The sequence below is a fragment of the Schistocerca serialis genome, chromosome 1 (assembly GCF_023864345.2).
Source record: "Schistocerca serialis cubense isolate TAMUIC-IGC-003099 chromosome 1, iqSchSeri2.2, whole genome shotgun sequence".
NCBI classification, from domain to species: Eukaryota; Metazoa; Arthropoda; class Insecta; order Orthoptera; family Acrididae; genus Schistocerca; species Schistocerca serialis.
Genome location: NC_064638.1, coordinates 629,641,014 through 629,663,182, shown reverse-complemented (window position 1 = coordinate 629,663,182; position 22,169 = coordinate 629,641,014). Strand labels below are relative to the sequence as shown.

The following is a 22,169-nucleotide window of genomic DNA, read 5'->3' as shown; positions in this document are numbered from 1 at the left end:
ACCTAACCATCTTGACCTCAACATTCGTTAGTCATTGTCCTTACCCATCTAGCCCCTTCCCTGTTCCCATTCCAGCACTACACAGCCCTCTATTCCACCAATGCACCATGTCTTTTTACTTCTCTCCTTTTGCACTACCCCTCCTCTCTCCCCTCTGACTGCACCAGCTACCCTACCCTCTCTCCATCTTGACTCTGCATGCTCCCACTAGCTGCACTTTACTGTCCCCCACTATCCCCTGCTATCCCTCCCCCTCCCCACCCCAGCCTCCTCCTTACCCCCAGACAGTTGTTTCTCCCATTTTGCACTGCTGCTCACAGTCTGGCTTCAGTTGCCAGACACTGTGGTTATATATATGCTAGTTGCATTTGTGTATGTGTGTGTGTGTGTGTGTGTGTTGGATTTTCCATTGTTTAATCTATCCTTTTCATAAAATTGTCCTAAATATTAATGTGATACATGCACAATGGTAATCTTTAATGGTTTTCATCTTATTATATCACTTTTTGGATGAGTCAATATACCAGAGATGAAAAACTGACAGGAGCAAACATGGATTTTAAAAACCACATCAATTATTTTGCAGCCAAGTGTTTTCATAATTTGAAGTTTGTAATCATTTACACTTTCATAACAAATTTGCCCTTTCGAATCTTATCAAATTTATCCATATTTGTCACTCTTAAAAGCTACACTCAGTAGGAGTAGGCGAATGTGAGAGAAGAAGGACACAGTAATAAATCCTTAAAATGAGTGCCATGTTTTTGACTACAATAGGTAATAACAACTTAAATCATATCCAAATCAAGGAGTTTCGTTTGTGCTTACAAAGGAACAGCTAAATATATGCCAAGATTGTAATTTTGAATGAGTAACACAGAGAGCAAACTTAGTTCTTACTTACAGGCATTGATGCAGTTAATATGAGAATGTCATCATGATATTGTAATTCACTATGTTTCTGTTTGATTCTTCATGAAAGGATCTCTTATTTTTGCACTTATATTATGACACTTTGCAATAAAAAATAACTGAGGATGTTGGTATACTGAGTAATGATAATAGTTTGAATTTCTACAAAACGCTTTGGAAATAATGTAATGACTATCTTACATTAAAATTTTATTTATAACTACATTTCATATCATAGGTGTGCAACTGGTGGCCCATGGGCTGGATCTGGCCTGTGATTGATTTCAACCCAGCACATCAAAGAAATCTGTGGGTGAGAGAGGAAGGCACTCACATTGTATTCGGGCCAGGATGCACTTTCAGATATTTCTGCCAATGCTCAGCTTACCTCATGTTTGCAGCTCATGCCACAGACCAGTGAAAATTCTGCTTACTCCACACATGCACAATGCCCTTTCCCTAGCACTGGATTTGGACAACAAAGAGAAACACATTTTCACTATCAGCGTGAAGTTTTGGTTTTTGTTCATGTGGAGAGTAGTGGAAGCAGCTCATCACTCTGAAGACTTGCAGGAAGAAGTATTTCCACCTCTGGATAAGAGCTAATAGCATGCATGTTACTTACTTCTTACTGTCAAGTCTGTACTGCACACTGATATATTGCAAATGTTGGTAGTAGGTAACAATGGCACAAAAATTAGCAACCACTTGCTAAATGTGCCAATTCAAGTAACAGGAGCAGGGGATATAACTTGGTGAACAAACTAGTTACGTGTTGTCACTTCACATGTCAAGTTCTGTGATAGTTGTTCATCAGTTTTGTGAAAGTGGGCCCATGTGTCTTTACTGAGAGTATTCATAAAAGTTATGGCCTTAAGAAGAGAAAATTAGATGCTAACTGCTTCCAATTCCAGGAGAAATGGATGGAGGATTATCTTTGTACTATGTTAAAAAGTAAATCTATTTACTTGTAGTGTAGTTGATCACAATCTGTTGTGAAGGAGTATAATATGAAAATGGAGTTTTCTATGCACACAAAACATGCTGATCAGCAACAGCTTGCAGGGGAATTGCAGAAAGATGAAATTAAAACATTAATTTTTAATTTACCAAACCAAGGACACAGCGTGATAATTTGGTTAAAGCTAGTTTTATAGCGAGTAGAAAAATTGACAGATTGTGAAAGCCCTTTGCTGAAGGCAAATAAAGTTATGCCTCTTGGACATTACAGATATACTATGTTCTGATAATAACAATGTTAATAACAATAATAAAAGAAAGAGTTCAAACAAATAAGTTTATCAAGATGAACAGTTGGTTGTCAAATTGATATGATCAGTGATGACATTAAAAAAAATAAAATTGTGTGATCATGCTGTCATATTCAAAGCAAAACAATCATTTTGGATGAGTAAGAGCTTATGTATTGGATTTAGACAAAGTCTCTATGTTTCACACATGAGTTTTTATGTGAAAAAATATTCATGTTTTCCTGAAGAGATGTATTCTGAAGTATAAGTTATTGTGATGATTTGTCAGGCAGCCAGGCACTGAGTTAAAAATATTATACAACCATAAACAGCCCAGGAAGTGGTACTAGGTTGTGAGCTGTTTGGTTTTAAATTAAAAATTACAAATACTGTAAAACAGCACTATTCACTTCTACTCAGTAGGGGTGCTGCTAGGAAGTCCTCTTACTGGCCATTCACCTAGTTCATAGCATCCATCATGTTAGTTTTGCACAACATTACTGTATTTCATAGTTTTTCACTTTTTTATCAGTGGTATCAATTTTTAATGGTTTCCAGATGAACACAAAATGTGTATTTTGGGGGATAATTTGTTGGTGTTGCATGCCAGCAAAGGGGTCCCTTTCATACTGGTGCATTACTCCATAAACATTAACCTTGTGGATTCTAGGAGCTAGGAGCACTGTTGTTATGTCACATGAAGAGATGGCCCACAAGCTTAAGTAAGTAATGTGAATGAGACCCGTAGGCCACCAAAGCTTGTTCCTGCCTTTTGTAAGTTATAATAACAAAAAGTACAACATTTGAGTGCTTTATATTGAGAAATTTGTACAGCTGAAAACACAAAGTTCTCACATTAAATAAACCAAAATTAGTCAAAATGAATGAAATTTTATTTTTGAAAAAGAATCATTGCTCTTACCGTTAATTCCATTTCTTCATTTTCTTTCTTAACATAAAAAGGCCACCAGCCTTTTACTCTCTTCTGCTTGAAAATGTTGACCATAGGAACAGAACCATCTGTTTTCAACATGTCCAGTGTACATAGCTTTGAAGATTTGGCTCCTCGTGGGAATCGATTTAAATCAAGTGTAATTGCACCTGTTAAGAGATTTGAAAATATTCAGTAAAAACTACAATTTCAATAAGAAAGCAGTGAAGCATTTTATTGCTATTCAAATTGCTCAGGATTTTTAAACACTGTCTGATGGCAGTATGCAATATTCTTACATGGTAGCAATCGTCCTGTATTGTTAGATTCTGTTAGCGGTCTGAAAATATTGCCACAGCTGGAGATAGTAAAGATGCATAGATGAATTGTGTTTCCATGTAGATATTATAGTACAACAGTGGTATAAAACAATGACAATATTGTTACACCACCATTTTTAAGCTTTCTACTGTAATCTTAAGGTTATCACCATATTAATAACTAAATACCTCCAGCATCTGTCAGACTCAGCCAGAAGCTATGTATTATTGGGTGATAGAACAATTATTATAATTTAATGCTAGTTTGACTATTGTTGGTTCATTACCATTTGTGAACACCCTATGATTTCAATGGGATTCTCGTTGTTAGTTTTCACACTTGCCATATTTAATGTTGCATCTAAGCTCACATAAAATAAGGCATGGCATATATTTAAAATAGAACTGAGAGTAATCATGACTAATGTGGACTTTATTAACATTTACTTCCTTCTACACTTAATTTTGGTTTAAGTACCAATTACCCCATTTGTTTATCCAGACACTAGACAAAAAACTACAGACTTGAGACAGCTTTAGTAGGAATGAAGGTAGCAAACAATAAATTTTAGATGTATGCTGCCATTACATTAAAATTATGTGGCATCAGTTACACATAAACACAGAAACAGTTAACAATTCACAGCAAGAGGATCAGTCTGCTAATGGAAGCTAATGACAGTGTATGCTGATAATGTTAGCTCATAGTTCCTAAAATGTTATAAATTAATTTGGTCATATTGTACTAAAAACTTGAAACATTATTCAGTTGTTATTAGTTCACTAATATTATTTGTTAAGTCAAGAACTGTACTACTTTTGGAATGTCTAACTTCTCATTTTATTATCGCATGCATTAACCAGAATATTTTATACTTGTGTCTAGGTTTGATGAAGGAATAGTTTGGATCATGTAGAAGTGAAATTGAATACAAATAGAATGTAGTACTTGCAATGTAATAAAATTTAGCCAAGAGCAGAGGAGAAGAAGAGGCTGTTTTCTGAGAAAATATAGTTCCAATTCACTTGATGTATAATGAATAGTGGTGTTGTACCCACAACTGGAAGGGTTGTGGGGTGGCCATGAACAAAAGCACAGTGGGACCAAACGGGAGCGGCCCACAAACAAACAAGACAGATGAACGGGAAAGAATGGACACACACAATGACCGACGACTGAGCAAGGCACCAAGAACAGCAACACGCAAGAAGCAACGGGGTCACAAATGAAAACCTCACGAAATGAACAACGTCCACTCGGACACGGAAACAAGCAAAGCAAACACGATGTCTGTAAGCGAGATATTGAGAGACTCACACGAATACCAGACTGCCTCACTGAGAGAGAGGCAGGCACTTAAATACATGATAGGGTATGTCGCTATTGGCTGCTGGAACTACGTACTCCGCAGTAGCACCTTCACATTATACGCGGGGCCAGGAGCACACGCAGCCACAGCATATGGCGCGACAGTTGCAGAGACCTCTAGTGGTAATCGAGGTCCATGCTATCTGGTGAGGATTCGAAATCTGCGGTGCTCGGTGCCAGATCCCCCCCCCCCCCCCCCCCTCCCATTGAAACCTGTGCATAGGGGCAGAAATGCCCCGGACAGTGCTGCGGTGGTCGGCAGATGGGAGAGGACCCGGGCTTGTCAACCGCCATTGGCGGCAAGGAAGGGACACCTGAGATGTCCATGATGGCTGACCCAGAGGCCATGTCGGCAGAGGGAGCTGCCGATCCACCTGGGGGCAGGGAGGGCCGGCAGCAGGCTCATGGGGAGACAGCAACTGAGGGCAGTGGCATGACTCGAGGACCACATCTGTACCTGAAGGAGGCAGTGGAGGAGAAGGTGGCAGCGGGAGTCCCGCAGGAATACGTGGACAGAGCTGGTTATGATGGTGGTGCTGCAACTCTTTTGACATCTGCACTGACGTCACATGCCGCCCCTGGGACGCGACGACCTTGGCATGTGTCCAACTCACCTTGCTCCCGTACACGTGGGCCCACACAGCCATGCTGGGGGTGTAAAGCTGAGAGGGCTGGAAGCAGGGTGGGAGGGGGATGGCATCAGCAAATGGAGCAGGGTCCACAGCTGTCGCCCATGGAGGAGCTCTGCTGGACTAAGTCTGTCAATTGGCATGGTGCGATAGGGGCTCAAGAACAGGGTGAGGGCCAACGAGGTGGGAGATGTTTCGACTGCCTTCGTCAACTGTTGTTTAAATGTGCGGACAAGCCTCTCTGCCACACCATTGGAGGAAGGGTGGAAAGGCAGGCTACAGACTTGTTTGATACCGTTGGCCCAACAGAAGTCGTGGAAGGAGGATGTCATCAATTGAGGGCCATTATCGGAGACCAATGTGTGAGGCAGGTCCTCAATGGCTAGAACCTGGGCCAGGGCCATGAGTGTGGCTGCCGTGGTGGTGGACGCCATGCAAATGACATATGGGTATTTGGAGTAGGCAACAACGATAAGTAATCACAAGGACCCCAAAAACAGGCCCGCAAAATCGAAATGGAGGCAATCCCAGGGCTGGCAAGGCACAGGCCAAGGTGCGAACGACTGAGGGGGGCTTGTGTGGTGACATGCACACACAGTGTTCCCATGGACAAGGCGGTCAATATTGCCATCAATGCCGGGACAATACACATGCTGGCGAGCCAAAACTTTCATGCAGGACATACCCCAGTGCCATGGTCCATAAGGAGGGTGAACTTTGCCCGAAAGAGATAAGTGTGATATTGTTGGCAGCGAACATTATTGCCAGGGCCTCCTTTTCAATCTAGGAGTAGATCCGTTGTGCTGGGGTCAGCGTCTTAGATGCATAAGCAGTGGGCTGTTCTCAGCCACCAGCATTCCAATGCATGAGAATGGCCCCCATGCCGTATGCCGATGCATCAGCTACCACAACCAAGGGGCGGTCCGGAGAGAAGGGAGTAAGGCAAGGGGCGGACTTCAGCATCACCTTTAAATGGAAAAAAGCCTGGTCACAGGCAGGAGCCAATCAAAAGGTACCCCTTTGCAACACATGTGATTTAGGGGTTGAGCAATGCAAGCAGCCTGGGGTAAGAACTTGAAGTAATAAGTAACCTTGCCCAAAAATGCCTGGAGTTCACATAAGTCCTTGGGACGAGGAAGGGCCTCAATGACCACAACATTACAACCCGAAGGGCGAATGCCATCTTTGCTAAGCAGTGGCCTAAGTATTCCACTTCCCGTTGAAAAAAACAACACCTGTCCAGATGACAGCATAAACCTGCAGATTGCAGAGCGTGTAATAAGGCACTGAGGTTCTGCAAATGTTCCTGGGGGGAATGCCCGCTGCCCAAGATGTCATCCAGATAATTCATGCAGGCAGGAATAGGTTGCATAAGCTGCTCCAGGAACTACTGGAAAACGGCCGTCACCAAAGAGACACCAAACAGAAGGCACTTGTACCTGTACAATCCAAAAGGCGTGTTGATAACTAAGATGTTCTGGGAATCAACATCCAAGGTATGCCTCAGCCAGGTCAATCTTTGGAATGTACTCTCCACTGGCAAGCTTGCCAAGAAGGTCTTCCTGTTGGGGAATGGGGTAAGTATCTACAAGGGACTCAGCATTGACAGTAGTGCTGAAGTCCCCACACAGCCAAAGTGACCAATTGGGTTTCCATATTACCACCAATGGTGTCACCCAGGCACTGTATGTCACAGGCTCCAGAACGCCAGCAGCCTGGAGCTGATCAAGTTCTCACTTGTCTGCTGGCCATAAGGCCACCCGAAGGAGTCGGGCCTGGAAAAAGTGAGGCTGCGCATCTGGTTGAAGTGGGACGTGCACCTGAAAATCAAAAGCACGTCTGAGATCCAGTGCAAATAACTATTCAAAAACTGAGCACAGATCGTCCAAGTCCTGAAAACCAACAGCCTTGGAAATGACGTTAACTTCATCGGAAGTTGAAAAGCCAGACAGTTGAAATGCATCCACACCAAAAATATTTGAAGCCAATGGATGGTCAACAAAAAAATAGGGTAAGGAGCCAGGGAAAATATTTTTACCTCACCTGGATGATGAACTGCCCAAGAAGGGGAATGGAACCAAACGCCAAGGGGGAGAGCCCGGTCTGGCATATGTCACCATATTATTCAGGGAGACGGTGGCCCCAGTGTTGACCTGAAAACTGACATTCTCAGTGAAAAGGCAGAGCATGAGGAAAAGCTTCTGCGCTGATGGGTCATCCAGTGGGACGACAGATTGCAGAGCATGTACGGTATCTTGAGGCCCAGGAGGGGCAGGACTGGAGCGAGTCAAGTGACTGTGACAAACCGATTGGATGTGGCCCTCCTTGTCACACATCGTGCATGTTTTCCAATGGTGGGGACAATCAGCTTCATAATGTGCGGTAAAGCACTGTGGGCAAGATGGAAGTGGGCCGGTGATGGGGGGCAACCGGAGGCGCCACTGCCATAGAGATGTTGGACAAAGAGGAGTCCTGACAGTGCTGGCCTCTGGTGGCTGGGCGACATTGACGTCACGAGGGCGGAACCCACCGAGACGTGTCGATTGACGCCACTTGTGGCCGTGCCATGAGACACTCATTAGCCACCTGAGCAATCTCAAATGAGTGGCCAATGCGGAGAATCTCTTCCAAGGAGGGGTATCGAGCTTCAGTGCTGCAGGATTAGAAGCCAGCTGAACCACCAAATTCCAGATGAGAGAGTCCACATATGAAGCCTTGCACTGCCGATTGGTGCACGTAAAATAGCATCGACAGCTGAGACCCTGCAGATCCGTGACCCATGAATGATACAATTGACCAGGCTGTTTATGGTACTGGTGGAACTCCATCTGAGAGGCGAACACGTGGTAGCATTGTGAATAATAGTTTGTCAGCAAAAGGCATATTTCTTGGAAAGAGAGGGCCACAAGATCAGACAATGGTGCCAGCTTGCGGATAAGAAAGAACGTGTCTGGGGAGGCCCAAGACAAAAACAACGACTGCTGCAAGGAGTCATTTGTGACTTGAAAAGTCGCAAAATGTTGTTTCAGCTGATGTAAATATGTTTCCCAGTCTTCTTTAGCGTCATTAAATGGGGGGAATGATGGCAGACATGGGAAAGCATCGGACACCTGAGGACTCAGAAGTTGATGTGGCAGTGCGTCCCTTGCATCAACTTTGTCCATTAGTAACTGCAGTGACTACTGTAAGATATAAACTGGGGCTACTGCTGCTGCTGCATGAGCTGCTGCTGTTTCTCCAGAAGTAAGACCAACTTTGACCCCATACTAACAACTACCACCGTTTACTTTGTCACCAAAATATTGTAACTGTGGAGTGGCCGTGAATGAAAGTGCAGCAGGACCGAACGGGAGAGGCATGTGAACAAACAAGAAAGACGAACAGTGAAGGAATGGACACACACAAAGGACGACCAAGCAAGACACCAAGAAGAGCAACACACAAGCAGCAATGGAGTCACAAGAGAAAACCTCATGAAATCAACAACATCCACTCGGACACAGAAACAAGCAAAGCAAACATGATGTCTGTAAGCGAGATATCAAGAGAGTCCCATGAATATCAGACTGCCTTGTTGAGTGAGAGGCCTTGTTGAGTGAGAGGCAGGTGCTTAAATACATGATAGGGTACATCACTATTGGCTGCTGGGACCACGTGCTCCACAGTGGCGCCCTCACATTATACGCAGGTCAGGAGCATGTGCAGCCACAACTTATGGTGCGATGGCTGCAGAAACCTCTAGTGGTAATGGAGGTCCATGCTGTCTGGCATGGATTCAAAACCCACGGTGCTCAGTATGATAAGTGGAGACATAGTAATGTGCATAAACAGAGTAATTTGAAAGAGTAATAATGAAGATTTGAGAATAACATGATGACAAGATATTAAATAATAATATTCAAATAAAAATAACAAGGCAGAATGACTGGCCAGCAATTTAATAGGTATACTTTTAAATACTGCTGATAGGTACACGTAAAAGTACACAAGAACTGTCACATCTTTTAAAATACCTAGTTTCTTCCTCAAGAAGTAAAAAGGGATAGCCTGGGAAGGTTGGAAAGGAGGAACGGGTCACTCAGACCCTTGGTTGTGAGGTATCCACAAATTGTAAGAAAGTGGGTGGTATTGTTGAAATGACAGGTATTAGTGGGGGACGCGGGTCACACATAGTACATTTATAAACATTGTGCTTCAGTCTAGAGAAGTTAAAACGACAACATGAGAGGCAAAAATGGAGTAATAGTAAGAGAAACAATACATAAATAGTAAAGTTAAAAACAAAAAGGGAAGTAGAAAAGTAGGCGGGGAAAACCAGAGAAAGAGAGAAAGGGGAAGGGGGTGGGGGGTATAATACGGTTAAAAACAAGAAGGGAAGTAGAAAAGCAGATGGGGAAAACCAGAGAGAGAGAGAGAGAGAGACAGAGAGAGAGAGAGAGAGAGAGAGAGAGAAAGGGGTAGGGGGGTGGGGGGTATGCAGATAAAGATAATATGTAACGAGTAGTTAGGTAAATATATATAGGAATAATACAAAAAAGGCCCCAACTCCAAAAATCTCATAAGCATGCCAATACATTACTTCAACAAGTCTATGAGTTTCTTAAGAAAATCCCAGGAATCAGATCATCTTTCAGTTTTCAGTATCCAGTGAACTATTTTTTCTTATTTCTCATAAACCAGACTCAGTGCTACTATGTCCATACATAATTGCAGGAAGATAAGTTATTATTACTTGCAGTAAACTCTGTCTTATGAATCAAGAGAAAAAAATTACTCTTTATCCAATGCCCTGGGGACAAATAAGAAAATGTGGGTGCTAAGTAACAAAATCATACTAAAGAAAACAACTAAATAAAAATTCGACATTTCCTGTACTGATGGCACAAAATTTCACAAAATTGCAGTTTTTTACATCACAGTCCATGAAATATTAAGGAATCTACTTTCACGTGTGCATCTTTTCAAGGCCACAATAATGAGTAAATCTTGCCATTAAGCTTCTGTTAAGTGCACTACTTCGTTTAATGCCAAATTGCTTTTGACAGTGAAGCACTTTTCCTCATGTCTGCTGCTAACTGAAACTACCTTTTGTTCTGCAGTGTGAATTCATCATGTTTGAAATTACACTGTTGAACATTTGGCAATCTATTCAAGGCAATTTCTGCTTAAAGTCTTAAACTGCTATATACTGTTATCTATCTTTCCCAATTTCTCCTTCCGTCAAGTTCTACAAGGAAATATTTAGATAAAGATGATCAGAGTATATATTAATACAATCTACAATCAAAGTTTAATTTGTAGCTGTCCTTCTGTTCCTACTTTACCTAGGAAATCATCAGCTGAGAAATGGTCAGCATCCCAAACTTGAAGTTCTAATCTTGCTGGTATTTTGCATTCTGTTTCATCCCAGGAGAACAATGACTCCTTCCTAGAAATAACAATTTTTTCTTCAGCTACCAGATAGTCAAATGGATATATAAATCTCCAGTTGAAATTTCCTTCACCAGTGAGAGATCGATAATGAATGTCTGTGCACTGACAGTCTTCTTGTCCTTTCAGCCACCTGAAAAAATTAAATAAACTCCATTTCACAGCAACAAGAATGTAACTCCACAATTCTGAGTGCAGTATATTATTACCCTTTAACATAGATGTCAGACATCTTCTCTCCAGTGAAGAAAGCATCATCTTCAAGCACAACATCATCAGTGTTCCAGATGATAATGCGAAGTTCATATGATTTAGGTTTCCGAGGTGAAATGTCAAGTGATGGACCTGGGAGAGGCATATCCATTGGGAACATATCCACCCACATCTCCAATTTCCCCTAAAAGATTTTACAAAAGTTCTTGTAACATACTCTTAATGTATAACACATCAACTATTATGTGAAAGGAGTGCCACAGTAATTCAAGAATACACAATAGTGAAAAAATAGTAATCATTTAGTTCTTTGTAAAATTTTTGAGACTAAAGTGCCTGTAGATTATTAATAATAATGGACAGTAATACTATGCATTACATCGATGGTTGGTTCCAGACAGTGAATTGATATTATGCAATATTAGTGACAAATCTCAGATGTGCAAATATGGCAGATAGGGATGCCAGGTGTTATTTGGCTCTTGGACTGGCTTTGCACTCATGTAAGGAAAAGGGGAAGTGTAGATGGATGAAGGAGTGGTATAAGAAGAGAGGGAAATTGATGTGTGAAATATGATGTGCAAATATGGCGGATAGGGATGCCAGGTGTTATTTGGCTCTTGGACTGGCTTTGCACTCATGTAAGGAAAAGGGGAAGTGTAGATGGCTGAAGGAGTGGTGTAAGAAGAGAGGGAAATTGATGTGTGAAAATTTTCTTATTGACTTAAGGACAAGCATGTCAAATGATTATCGGAACTCTCTGAGGATGAATGCTTGCTCATTTGATGTACTTATGCAAATGATAACACTCATAATGGTGAACACTGGTACCTCGTGGATAGAGACAGGGGTCATGTGTGTGTAAGTTGTGCTTGTGTGAAAGTGTGTGTGTGTAGCTTAAATTAGTAATAGTGTTTTCATAGTGGCTGTCTGCAACTCAATATCTCAAACATATTCTGAGCAGGTCACAAAATGTATTCACATTTATGTATTCATCAGTACTTATAGGAGCATTGACACATTAAAAACTGAAATACACTGTATACATGTTCTACAATAATATTTATTTGAAATGGGCCACTTCTGTGCAGGATAGCAACAGTGGGTCGTGACGAGGATGCAGTCCTTGGGCAGCTCAGAGAAACAACATTGGAAAGTAAAATATTTTGCTTGTAGTGTCATGGTTCAGTGGCCATGCCACACCCCTTACAGCACGTGATGAGGGCAGTGTGTGGCGTGCATCTAGCTGCAGGCCTGCAGGCCATTATGTCTGTTCCCCAGAATGCTGATACCAGCAACATGCTCAGCAGTGCATCCCAGTTAGATGCTACATGGTTGCTCATGAGAGGCACCAGCATTGAGGAAGACCACCATAATGATTTCAGGGGATGACAGGCACTGTTGATGGATTTCCATTGTGTGAGTGACTGTGCTAGGCAACAGGACACCCGAACCAGTGCAGAAGGGTGTGTGACTACACAGCCCAAGTCTCAATCTGGTGCCATGCGAGATAGTTGTCTGGCTTCTGCTGGAATGAGCCTGGGAGTGGCCCATCAGTGAAGAGACACCAAGCCCAGGAAGGAGGACATTATGCTAGAAGATGGTGTGGTTGTGGATGCCCAAACTTGTGACTGCTTGCTATCCCATATCATTCCGGCACTTGGAGTAGCCCTCTCATTGTAGTAGGCACTGCTTAACTGCAGATAGCTCTGCTAAAATTAACATTTATTTGAGTTAGGAGCTCACTTCTTGTGCCCACATACTGCTTCCATTCATGCTCGGAATAACAAATATATGGCCTGGTGATGTAGAAACTCCCTGGTCTGTTCTGCAAGAGCCCTGTCTTACTGCTTCATTAGCAGGATTACAGTGCTTGGTCTGGCATGCCTCCTAACGTATAAACAGCCCTGTTGCTGCAAACAGCATGCGGACATGTTAGTGTCCACTGGCTGCTTATGGCTCCTTTAACTGCTTCGGCTGAGCTGCTAGTTTCCACAGTAATGCACAACTAGTTTCCACAGTAAAAAATAAAAAATAAAAAATAAAAAAAATAGTGGCAGCATTACAGTTTTATGGTTAATTGTGAACTGACTTTTGGCTTTTTAGACCAGCCTCAGATAAGTTATCTGTGGATGGTCTACAAAGCTGAAAGCTGGTTAACAATAAAATATAAAATAAACATTATTGTGAACCATCAATAATGTGTATTTCAGTTTTTAAAATATATTTATCATTATTCCTCATTTCTGAGACATTGTAATACATGTTCACCATCAGCCACTAAACACCTCTGAAGCTTCTGAACTGCTGAAGGAAGTGATTGTTGTGATGGCTGCACGCAATGCTTATTGTGTCTTTAGAGTAGCTGGCCTATCTTGATAGCCTTCACCCTTCAAGGCATCTCAAGTGTAAAGGGTAATAGGTTTTTGACCTGGAAACCATGGTGGGGTACTCATTACCATCTCTAGGACATATCCATTTTCACTGTTGACTATCATCCAAGTATGTTCTCATGCTTAAAACATAGTGTGATGACAGAAGGAAGATTAAGCTTTAACACCCTGGTGACACTGAGGTCATTAGAGATGTAGCACATGTTCAAAATGTTTCAAGGATGGGGAAGGAAATTGGCCATGCCCTTTCAAATGAACCATTCTAGTATTTGCCTAGGGTGATTTAGAGAAATCTTGGGCAACCTAAATCAGCAGCTTGAAGCCTCAGTGTTCATCTCACCATTCGGGCTGATGGATCCTTCAGGCTAGTCAGCAAGCATAGTTATTCATAACAACAACAAATGGTTTGCCAAATAAATATGGCCAGAAGTTGTTGATGGCCCAAACTTCAAGGCATTCTTTCTTGGTTGAAGAATAGTTTTTCTTGGACATGGAGGGTTGCCATGCACCAGTCTTGCTGGGGTAAATGTTGTCAACAGAAAAAAACTTTGAAGTGATCATCTTTACAAACATTAATTCTTTCAATGGTAGCTGAAATAAACATTCTTGAAATTTGGTGGATGTAACTCAATTTGTTCAAAATAATAAATGTTGTCTACAACTTATCTTTGTTTTGCTAATTCACTGCAGTTGAGGTTTTTTGTAAGTGAAAACAGGCCAGAGAACACTATGGTTCCCAAAAGACATGAAAAGTCAATTATTGTTTCAGCTGTACAATTTATTATGTCACAGAGTGCTGCTCAATATCTCGCATAATGCTGGACCTCCAACAAGTTTTCTTACTGGTCTTATATACACTCACTAACAACTGATGTATCATTGCCTATAGTAAATTCATTAATTACAGTTACATAAGTTGTTGATAGTAAAAAAAATGTTATCATCTGTTGCTTAGAATTAAAATGCATGGAATGTGATAAGAAAGATGATTACATATCTCTTGTTTTCAAGAACAATAAGTAAAATAATACGAATGAACAACGAAAATTACATTTTTGTTAATTACACTGAAACTACATTATTCCAAGCACTCCTACCATGTTTCCTGTTTCAAATATGAGTACATAATTTTTTGTTCACATTGTTATTATGGTTTCACTTTATGGATTATAGGTAGTTATATGTTGTTGTAGTAACCATTTCAAACATTATACTCGTAATTACAGTATATAATTGGTATCTCTTTTGTTAATCGATTATTCATAAATGTAAACTAAATGAGTTGACAGTACATGTTCCTACCTGTGGACGGACATAATGTGAATGAGTACTTTGACATGAAGTTGTTTAAAATTATGTTATAGATTTCAAAAGGCAAGATTATTTATATGGGTCTTACCTGCTGACATAGCAGCTAATCATGAAACCTGAATTTGCCTCAAAATCAAATGAAAAACAATCTGTTACATTTCAGAGTACTCTGGAAGGATGATCTATCAACTTTTCAGCATCTTCTTGAAGTTGTAACAGAACTGCCACTATACCAAAACCACTAATATCAGTGTGAAGTTCTGTCTTGGTATTCTCAGGACTGGATAAGATGTTAGTGCCTCCATAAGGACAAGGTAAGGTCCTTCTACTGCCTTGTTTCAGGAAAATCTGGCTTCACCCTGCAATAGTTCTTGCTAGGGGCATGCAGCATATTCTGAGGAAGCTTCTCACATCATGAATATGCTGAGGAGTAGGAAAATAAGTGACTGCTCTTGCTTTCTCAGGAACAGGATGGACTCCACCATTATTCACTAAGTGTCCAAAGACTTTTTATTTCTTGGGCAATGAATGGGCAGTTTTTCAGATTCAGGTGGATATCTACAGCCCAAACACATGTGAACATGGTTGTCAGTCAGCTTCAAAGTTCTTCAAATGTCACCCAGATATCAATTTAAGTTGTCAAAGCAGATTGTCTATTATACAAGGGTGGTTTGAAAAGTTCTTGGAATCACCACAAGAGGTCAGCACTAGCACAATGAGTTGTTCATGTGATATTCATTGGACTGTTGCCTGCAAACACGTGCCACATCAGTGCTCTTGGAAGACAGCTGTGACAGTGATGTGGCTCTGTTGTTGTTCCCACGTAACGATTTGCAAACATGGAAAAAATCGAGATTCGAGCAGTTATTAAGTACTTCGTAAAGAAAGGTATGAAAGCAAAGGACATTCATACTGATTTCCAGATTACACTGGGACACTCTGCTCCTTCATATTCAACTGTTGCCTAGTGGACAAATGAATTTAAATTTGGTTGTGAGAGCTTAGATGATGATCCACGTAGTGGTCAGCCAAGATGTATCACTACTCTAGAAATCATTGCAAAAGTGTACAAAACAGCCATGGAGGATTGCTGATTGAAAGTGTGTGAAATTGCTCACACTAGCCAGATGTCACCTGAAAGGGTATATCACATTTTATCTGAAGAACCAGAAATGAAAAAAATATCCGCAAAATGGATGCCTTGACTCTTGATGCTGCATCAAAAATGCTTGAGAATGGACATTCAGAATAATCTTTGGCTCATTTTAGGAGAAACAAACAAGATTTGTTTCACCAGTTTGTGAACACAGATGAAACCTGGGTGCACTACTATACCCCAGAGATGAAACAACAGTCAAAGCAGTGAAACATGCTGATTCTCCACCACCAAGGAAAGCAAAGACAATTCTTTCGGCAGTGAAGGTCATTGTATCAGTGTTTTGGGATGCGAAAAGGGTTCTGTTTGTAGATTATCTCCCCACTGGGCAAACAATTACTGGAGAATATTATGCTAACCTCCTGGACAAATTGCAACAAAATGTGCACTCCATGTGCATACTGGGGGGAGTCATCCAAGGTGTGGAAAGGGTCCTTCCGGATGTCATGAAGGGTACAGTGTGCAGCCAACTGCAAGTGGTGGCTCATGTTGGCACTAATGATGTGTGTCACCATGGATTGGAAGAGATTCTCTCTGGTTTCCGGCAGCTGTCTGAGTTGGTGAAGACTGCCAGGCTTGCTAGTGAGATGAAGGCAGAGCTCACCACCTGCATCATCATTGACAGGACTGATTGTGGACCTTTGGTACAGAGCTGAGTGGAGGGTCTAAATCAGAGGCTCAGACAGTTCTGTGATGGTGTAGGCTGCAGATTCCTCAATTTGCGCCATAGGGTGGAGGGGTTTCAGCTTCCACTAAATAGGTGAGCTGTCCACTACACACAGGAGGTGGCTACATGGGTAGCAGGGGCTGTGTGGCATGGGCTGGGCGTTTTTTTAGGTTAGACAGTCTTGAAAAAGATCAAAAAGGGCTCCAGTCTCAAAGGGTACAGGGCAAAGAAACGACAAGAATCAACCAAGCAACAGTTGGTATTGTAGCTGTAAATTGTAGTAGCTGTATTGGAAAAGTACCAGCACTGAAGCTCAAATCGTTATAGGAACAGAAAGCTGGCTAAAGCCAGAGATAAATTCTGTCAAAATTTTTACAGAGGCAAAAACCGTGTTCAGAAAGAATAGATTAAATAAAGCAGGTGGTGGTGTGTTTGTGTCTGTTGGTAGTAGTTTAAAAATAAATTCAAAATATATCTATTTAAAACAGCAGATAAAAATTCACTTGATGCCTTCCTAAGAGAGAGTCTCCATTCCTTCCAAGCTAATTATGTAAGTGTAGACCAGATATGGCTCAAATTCAAAGATACAGTATCAACAGCAATAGGTAGATTCAAACTGCATAAGTTAATAAGAGACAGGACTGATCCACCATGGTTCACAAAACACTACAGAACACTGTTGCAGATGCAACAAAAAAAGCATGCCAAATTCAGAAGAATGCAAAATCCCCAAGACTAGCTAAGTTTCACAGAAGCTTGAAATTTAGTGCGGACGTCAATGCGAGACGCTTTGAATAGTTTCCACAATGAAACATTGTCTCAAAATATGGTAGAAAACCCAAAGAGATTCTGGTCATATGTAAAGTACACCAGTGGCAAAAAACAGTCAATACAATCACTGCGCGATAGCGATGGAAATGTTACTGATGATGGTGCCACTAAAGTGAAGTTACTAAATACAGTTTTCCATAATTCCTTCATGAAAGAAGATGAAGTAAATATTCCAGAATTTGAAACCAGGACAGCTGTTAGCATGAGTGACATAAAAATTGATATCTTAGGTGTAGCAAAACAACTCAAATCACTTGAGAAAGACTAGTCTTCCAGTCCAGGTGGTATACCAATCAGGTTCATTTCAGTGTATGCAGACACAATAGCGCCTTTCTTAGCAATCATATACAACCGCTCACTTGACGAAAGGTCTGTTCCTAAAGACTGGAAAGTAGCACAGGTCACACCAATATTCAAAAAAAGGAAATAGGATTAACCTATTGGATTACAGACCCATATCACTGACCTCAATTTGCAGTAGGATTTTGGAGAATATACTGTACTCAGACATTATGAATCACCTTGAACAAAATGACTTATTGATACATAACCAATACAGATTCAGAAAATATTGTTCTTGTGCAACACAGCTAGCTCTTTATTCCCATAAAGTAATGAGTGCTGTTGACAAGGGATCTCAGATCGATTCTGCATTCCTACATTTCCAGAAAGCTTTTGATACAAGTCCTCACAAGCGACTATTAATCAAATTGCCTGCATATAGAGTATCATCTCAGTTGTGTGACTGGATTCATGATTTACTCTCAGAGAGGCCAGAGTTTGTAGTGATAGATGGTAAATCATCGATTAGAACAGAAGTGGTATCTCTCATTCCACATTCTGCTGTTCCAAATTTATATAAATGATCTAGGTGGTAATCTGAGCAGCCCCCTTAGATTGTTTGCAGATGATGCTGTAATTTACTGCCTCGGAAAATCATCAGACAATCAATTCCAATTACAAAATGATCTAGAGAGAATTTCTGTATGGTGCAAAAAGTGGCAATTGTCACTAAACAAAGAAAAGTGTGAGGTCATCCACATGGGCACTATAAGAAATCCAATAAATTTTGGGTATACGATAAATCACACAAATCTAAGGGCTGTCAGTTCGACTAAATACCTAGGAATTACAATTATGAGCAACTTAAATTGGAAAGACCACATAAATAATATTGTGGAGAAGGTGAAACAAAGACTGCACTTTGTGGGCAGAGCACTTAGAAGATGTGACAAACCCACTAAAGAGTCAGCCTACATTACACTTGTCCATCATCTGCTGAAATATTGCTGGGTGGTGTGGGATCCTTACCAGGTAGGATTGACGGAAGACATTGAAAAAGTGCAAAGAAGAGCAGCCCGTTTTGTGTTATCGCGCAATAGGGGTGAGAGTGTCACTGACATGATACGCAAATTGTCAATGAAACAAAGGCAGCTTTCTTTGCGGTGAGATCTGTTTACGAAATTTCAATCACCGTCTTTCTCTTCTGAATGCAAAAATATTTTGTTGACACCCACCTACATAGGGAGAAATGGTCATCATAATAAAATAAGAGAAATCAGAGCTTGAACGGAAAGATTTAGGTGTTCCTCTTTCCCATGCGCCATTTGAGAGTGGAATGGTATAGAAGTAGTATGAAAATGGTTCGATGAACCCTCTGCCAGGCACTTAAGTGTGAATTGTAGAGTAACCATGTAGATGAACAAAAGATACATGAAAAAAGGCTAGGTTTAAAAGGAAGAACATCTTCCATCAAGACAATGTGCTCCCGCACACATGTGCTGTTGCCATGGCAAAATTACGTGAACTAAGGTGTGATTAGTTACCACAAATGTCTTATTCACCTGATATGGCTCTGTCAGACTTCCATCTCTTCCCAAAACTGAAAATTTTTCTTGGTGGATGAGGATTCACTTAAAAAAAAGAATTGTTAGCCAGAGTTGTAAATTATTTTGCAGGACTGAAGGAAACTGATTTTAGAGATGAGATAAGGCACTGGAATATCATTGGACCAAGTGCATTAATCTACAAGGAGACTACCGTATTTACTCGAATCTAAGCCACACTTGAATCTAAGCCGCACCTGAAAAATGAGACTCGAAATAAAAGAAAAAAGAAATTCCCAAATCTAAGCCACACCTGATATTTGAGACTCGAAATTCAAGGGGAGAGAAAAGTTTTAGGCCGCACCTCCAAATCGAAACAAAGTTGGTCCATTGTAATATGAGACACAATTTAGGTCGAATGAATGACGATACAGCTACAGTAGTTTGGTTCGAGTCGTAAGCTTAGCACTTAAGCTTTACCAGGTAGCCATCGCTATGCGTCAGGTGCTCCGTCCGTATTTATACGGGTATCCTTCCTTTTTCACGTGCTTCGTCTGGTTTGAATCGATTGCGTATTTTCCTTTGATCTGATAAGTGCTGTCTTCTTTGTTATAGGTGTTTACGTCACTCTAAGCTGAAAATGCATTACTATACTGTGTCATGCATTGTTTGTCGCATTCTGATAGTGTGTGTTTACGGCCTGTCGCCGCTCGCGAGATGGCTTGCTTTTGTGCGTGCTACCGCCGCTTACAATTTTTTTTAAAAAAGAGAGAGGAATCGTCTCATTAGCAAAACAATGGCAAGAGACTGCTATTTGTTGTTACTTACACTGTTGCTTTCTTTGATAATGATCAACAAGAACCAAATAATAGACTGCGTATGATAGAACATGTTCTGAACGAGAGTTAGGCGAAAATTTTTTACCGTTTGAAAATTTTTGCGGCCGCTTCTTTAGTACATCAAATTCTGCATAGAAATTAGAGTCATCTTAGATTTAAAAATCTAGTCAGTTGCTGTGCTTCATTTCTGAGTGTATCACTATTACGCATAAGAATAATACGAATATAAACATGACACGATACATATATTCTTCCGCGTTTGCTGTTGTCTCACTCTAGTTTCGTAGTTTATTAGGCAGACAGGATTTAAATGAGATAGCAGCAAACATGCAAGAATACATGGCAAAATGTTTATATTTGTATTATTCTTATGGTGAAGAGAATACTGCATGTGATTCACATTTCATGAGGTTCCTATTAGCAACCATCTCTTCTCACTGGTAGGAAAAAATTCAGAACGTAGAGTTGGCCATATTGACAAACATCCCAAACAATCTTGCCAGTTGGATTTTCGTAGTACATTGAAATTCTGCTACATTCTAAGATGAACAATATGGAATTTGTATTTACTTCGTTGGATAATGTGTGAAAATGCAGTGGTCGAAACTCCGGGCGGAGAAAAAAAAGCTCGTCTTCTACCTATTCTTTTAAATTTATTTACTGACTTAGAGGTTTTGGCGCCAGTATTTATCTTTGTGCCTACAAAGCATGCCTGTGTAGCGCTACATATATTTGACGGCAGAAGTTAGTTGTGGTGGGACCTACCAACATTTTTCAGAACTTCCGCTTGCTTTTTTGGATTACAAAAACCGGAAAAAAAGTGCGGCTTAGATTCGAGTAAATACGGTACATTGAAAAATAAAAAGAAGTTTATCACATAAATTTGAACTAATGTAGACCATCTGAAGTTCTGAAGGCAGTGTTTCCCTGTCAGCCACATTAACCTCAATTTGTCAGAAGCCTATCTGCATGTTCATAGTTGAGAAATACTTTGTTCCTTTTAAACAGTCGAGGTGTCAGCAATGCATGGTGATGGATATACATCTTTTTCTGTGGTTTTGTTCAATTGCTGGTGGCTGAAGCAAAAAATGCTGTGTGCCATCCTTCTGCTTCATAAGGACTACTGGAGAGGACCAAGGACTCTCTGAAAGTTCAATTATGCAATATTGCAGCACCTCCTCCACTTCCTCCTGGATTATCCATCATTCAGCTGTGGGATTGTACATGAGCATGGGCTAGTTGGTGGATGACCCCAGCTGATATAGTTTTTCATTGTGGGCTGCCTGGTCTCTCTTTTCTCCAAGCCTGATTTGAAAGCATCCAAAAATTGATGCAGAATGCTGTTACTAGCTGATGTTGTTTCTATCAGGCTAGATCCTACTGGCAATTTGATAGCAGCATCCTCTCCAGCATTGGATATAATGGTAGTTAGAGTGCAATTACTCATCAATGACACTATGCTGCCCCTCCTGGACTGGTTCAGCTGTACTTATGCTCATACCTTTAGGGATGAGTCATCACTGCTTCTAACATTGGTCAGGAATTCTTGTTGATCACATGCAATGCTTATGATCAACGCTGGCATGAAGATTTCTTTTGTGAGCTTGAGTAACTTTTTGCAATTGATAAAAGCTTCATAGTTTAACTGTATGTCTCGAACGATGACTGGGACTCATCTTGTTGTTGATGGCAGGAAACCAATATCTTCAACAGCAGATAAACACTCAGAGCAATATTTGCTAAGCACATTTGTTGGAACAGCTTCATCAGTCTGGAGTTATTATTTTGTGATGCCTGCAAGGAGCCTCATCGCTCGCTTACATCATGACTAAATTCTGCTAAAAGGACATTCAAAGGCTTGCGTCATAGTTACCCTTGTAACACGTGCTCTTGTTGGCTGAATGCATAAGGGGCAATCAAAAAGTTTCTGTTTGAAGGTCATACAATCCAGAATCGGTATTCCAATCAGGCAAAATCAGTGTGTGTATTGAGGCAATCATCCCACTGAAGATACACATTTGGGAAAACACCATGTTCTGTTGCATGAAGAAATCCATAACTGACAGCTGCACATTGCTGTCCTATAAGATTC

The 22,169-nt window shown here is 40.9% G+C and overlaps 1 protein-coding gene across 1 annotated transcript in view; it reads right to left on the bottom strand.

The window, feature by feature from the left end:
* Positions 1-22,169, bottom strand: part of LOC126419675 (otoferlin-like) — a 468,560-nt gene that overhangs the window by 47,348 nt on the left and 399,043 nt on the right. Inside the window, exons 32-34 of the mRNA XM_050086891.1 lie at positions 11,051-11,238; positions 10,736-10,974; positions 3,085-3,263 (exon numbers count right to left, since the gene is read on the bottom strand). Of these exons, the coding sequence (XP_049942848.1) occupies positions 3,085-3,263; positions 10,736-10,974; positions 11,051-11,238 (606 nt within the window). The remainder of the gene's footprint in view (positions 1-3,084; positions 3,264-10,735; positions 10,975-11,050; positions 11,239-22,169) is intronic.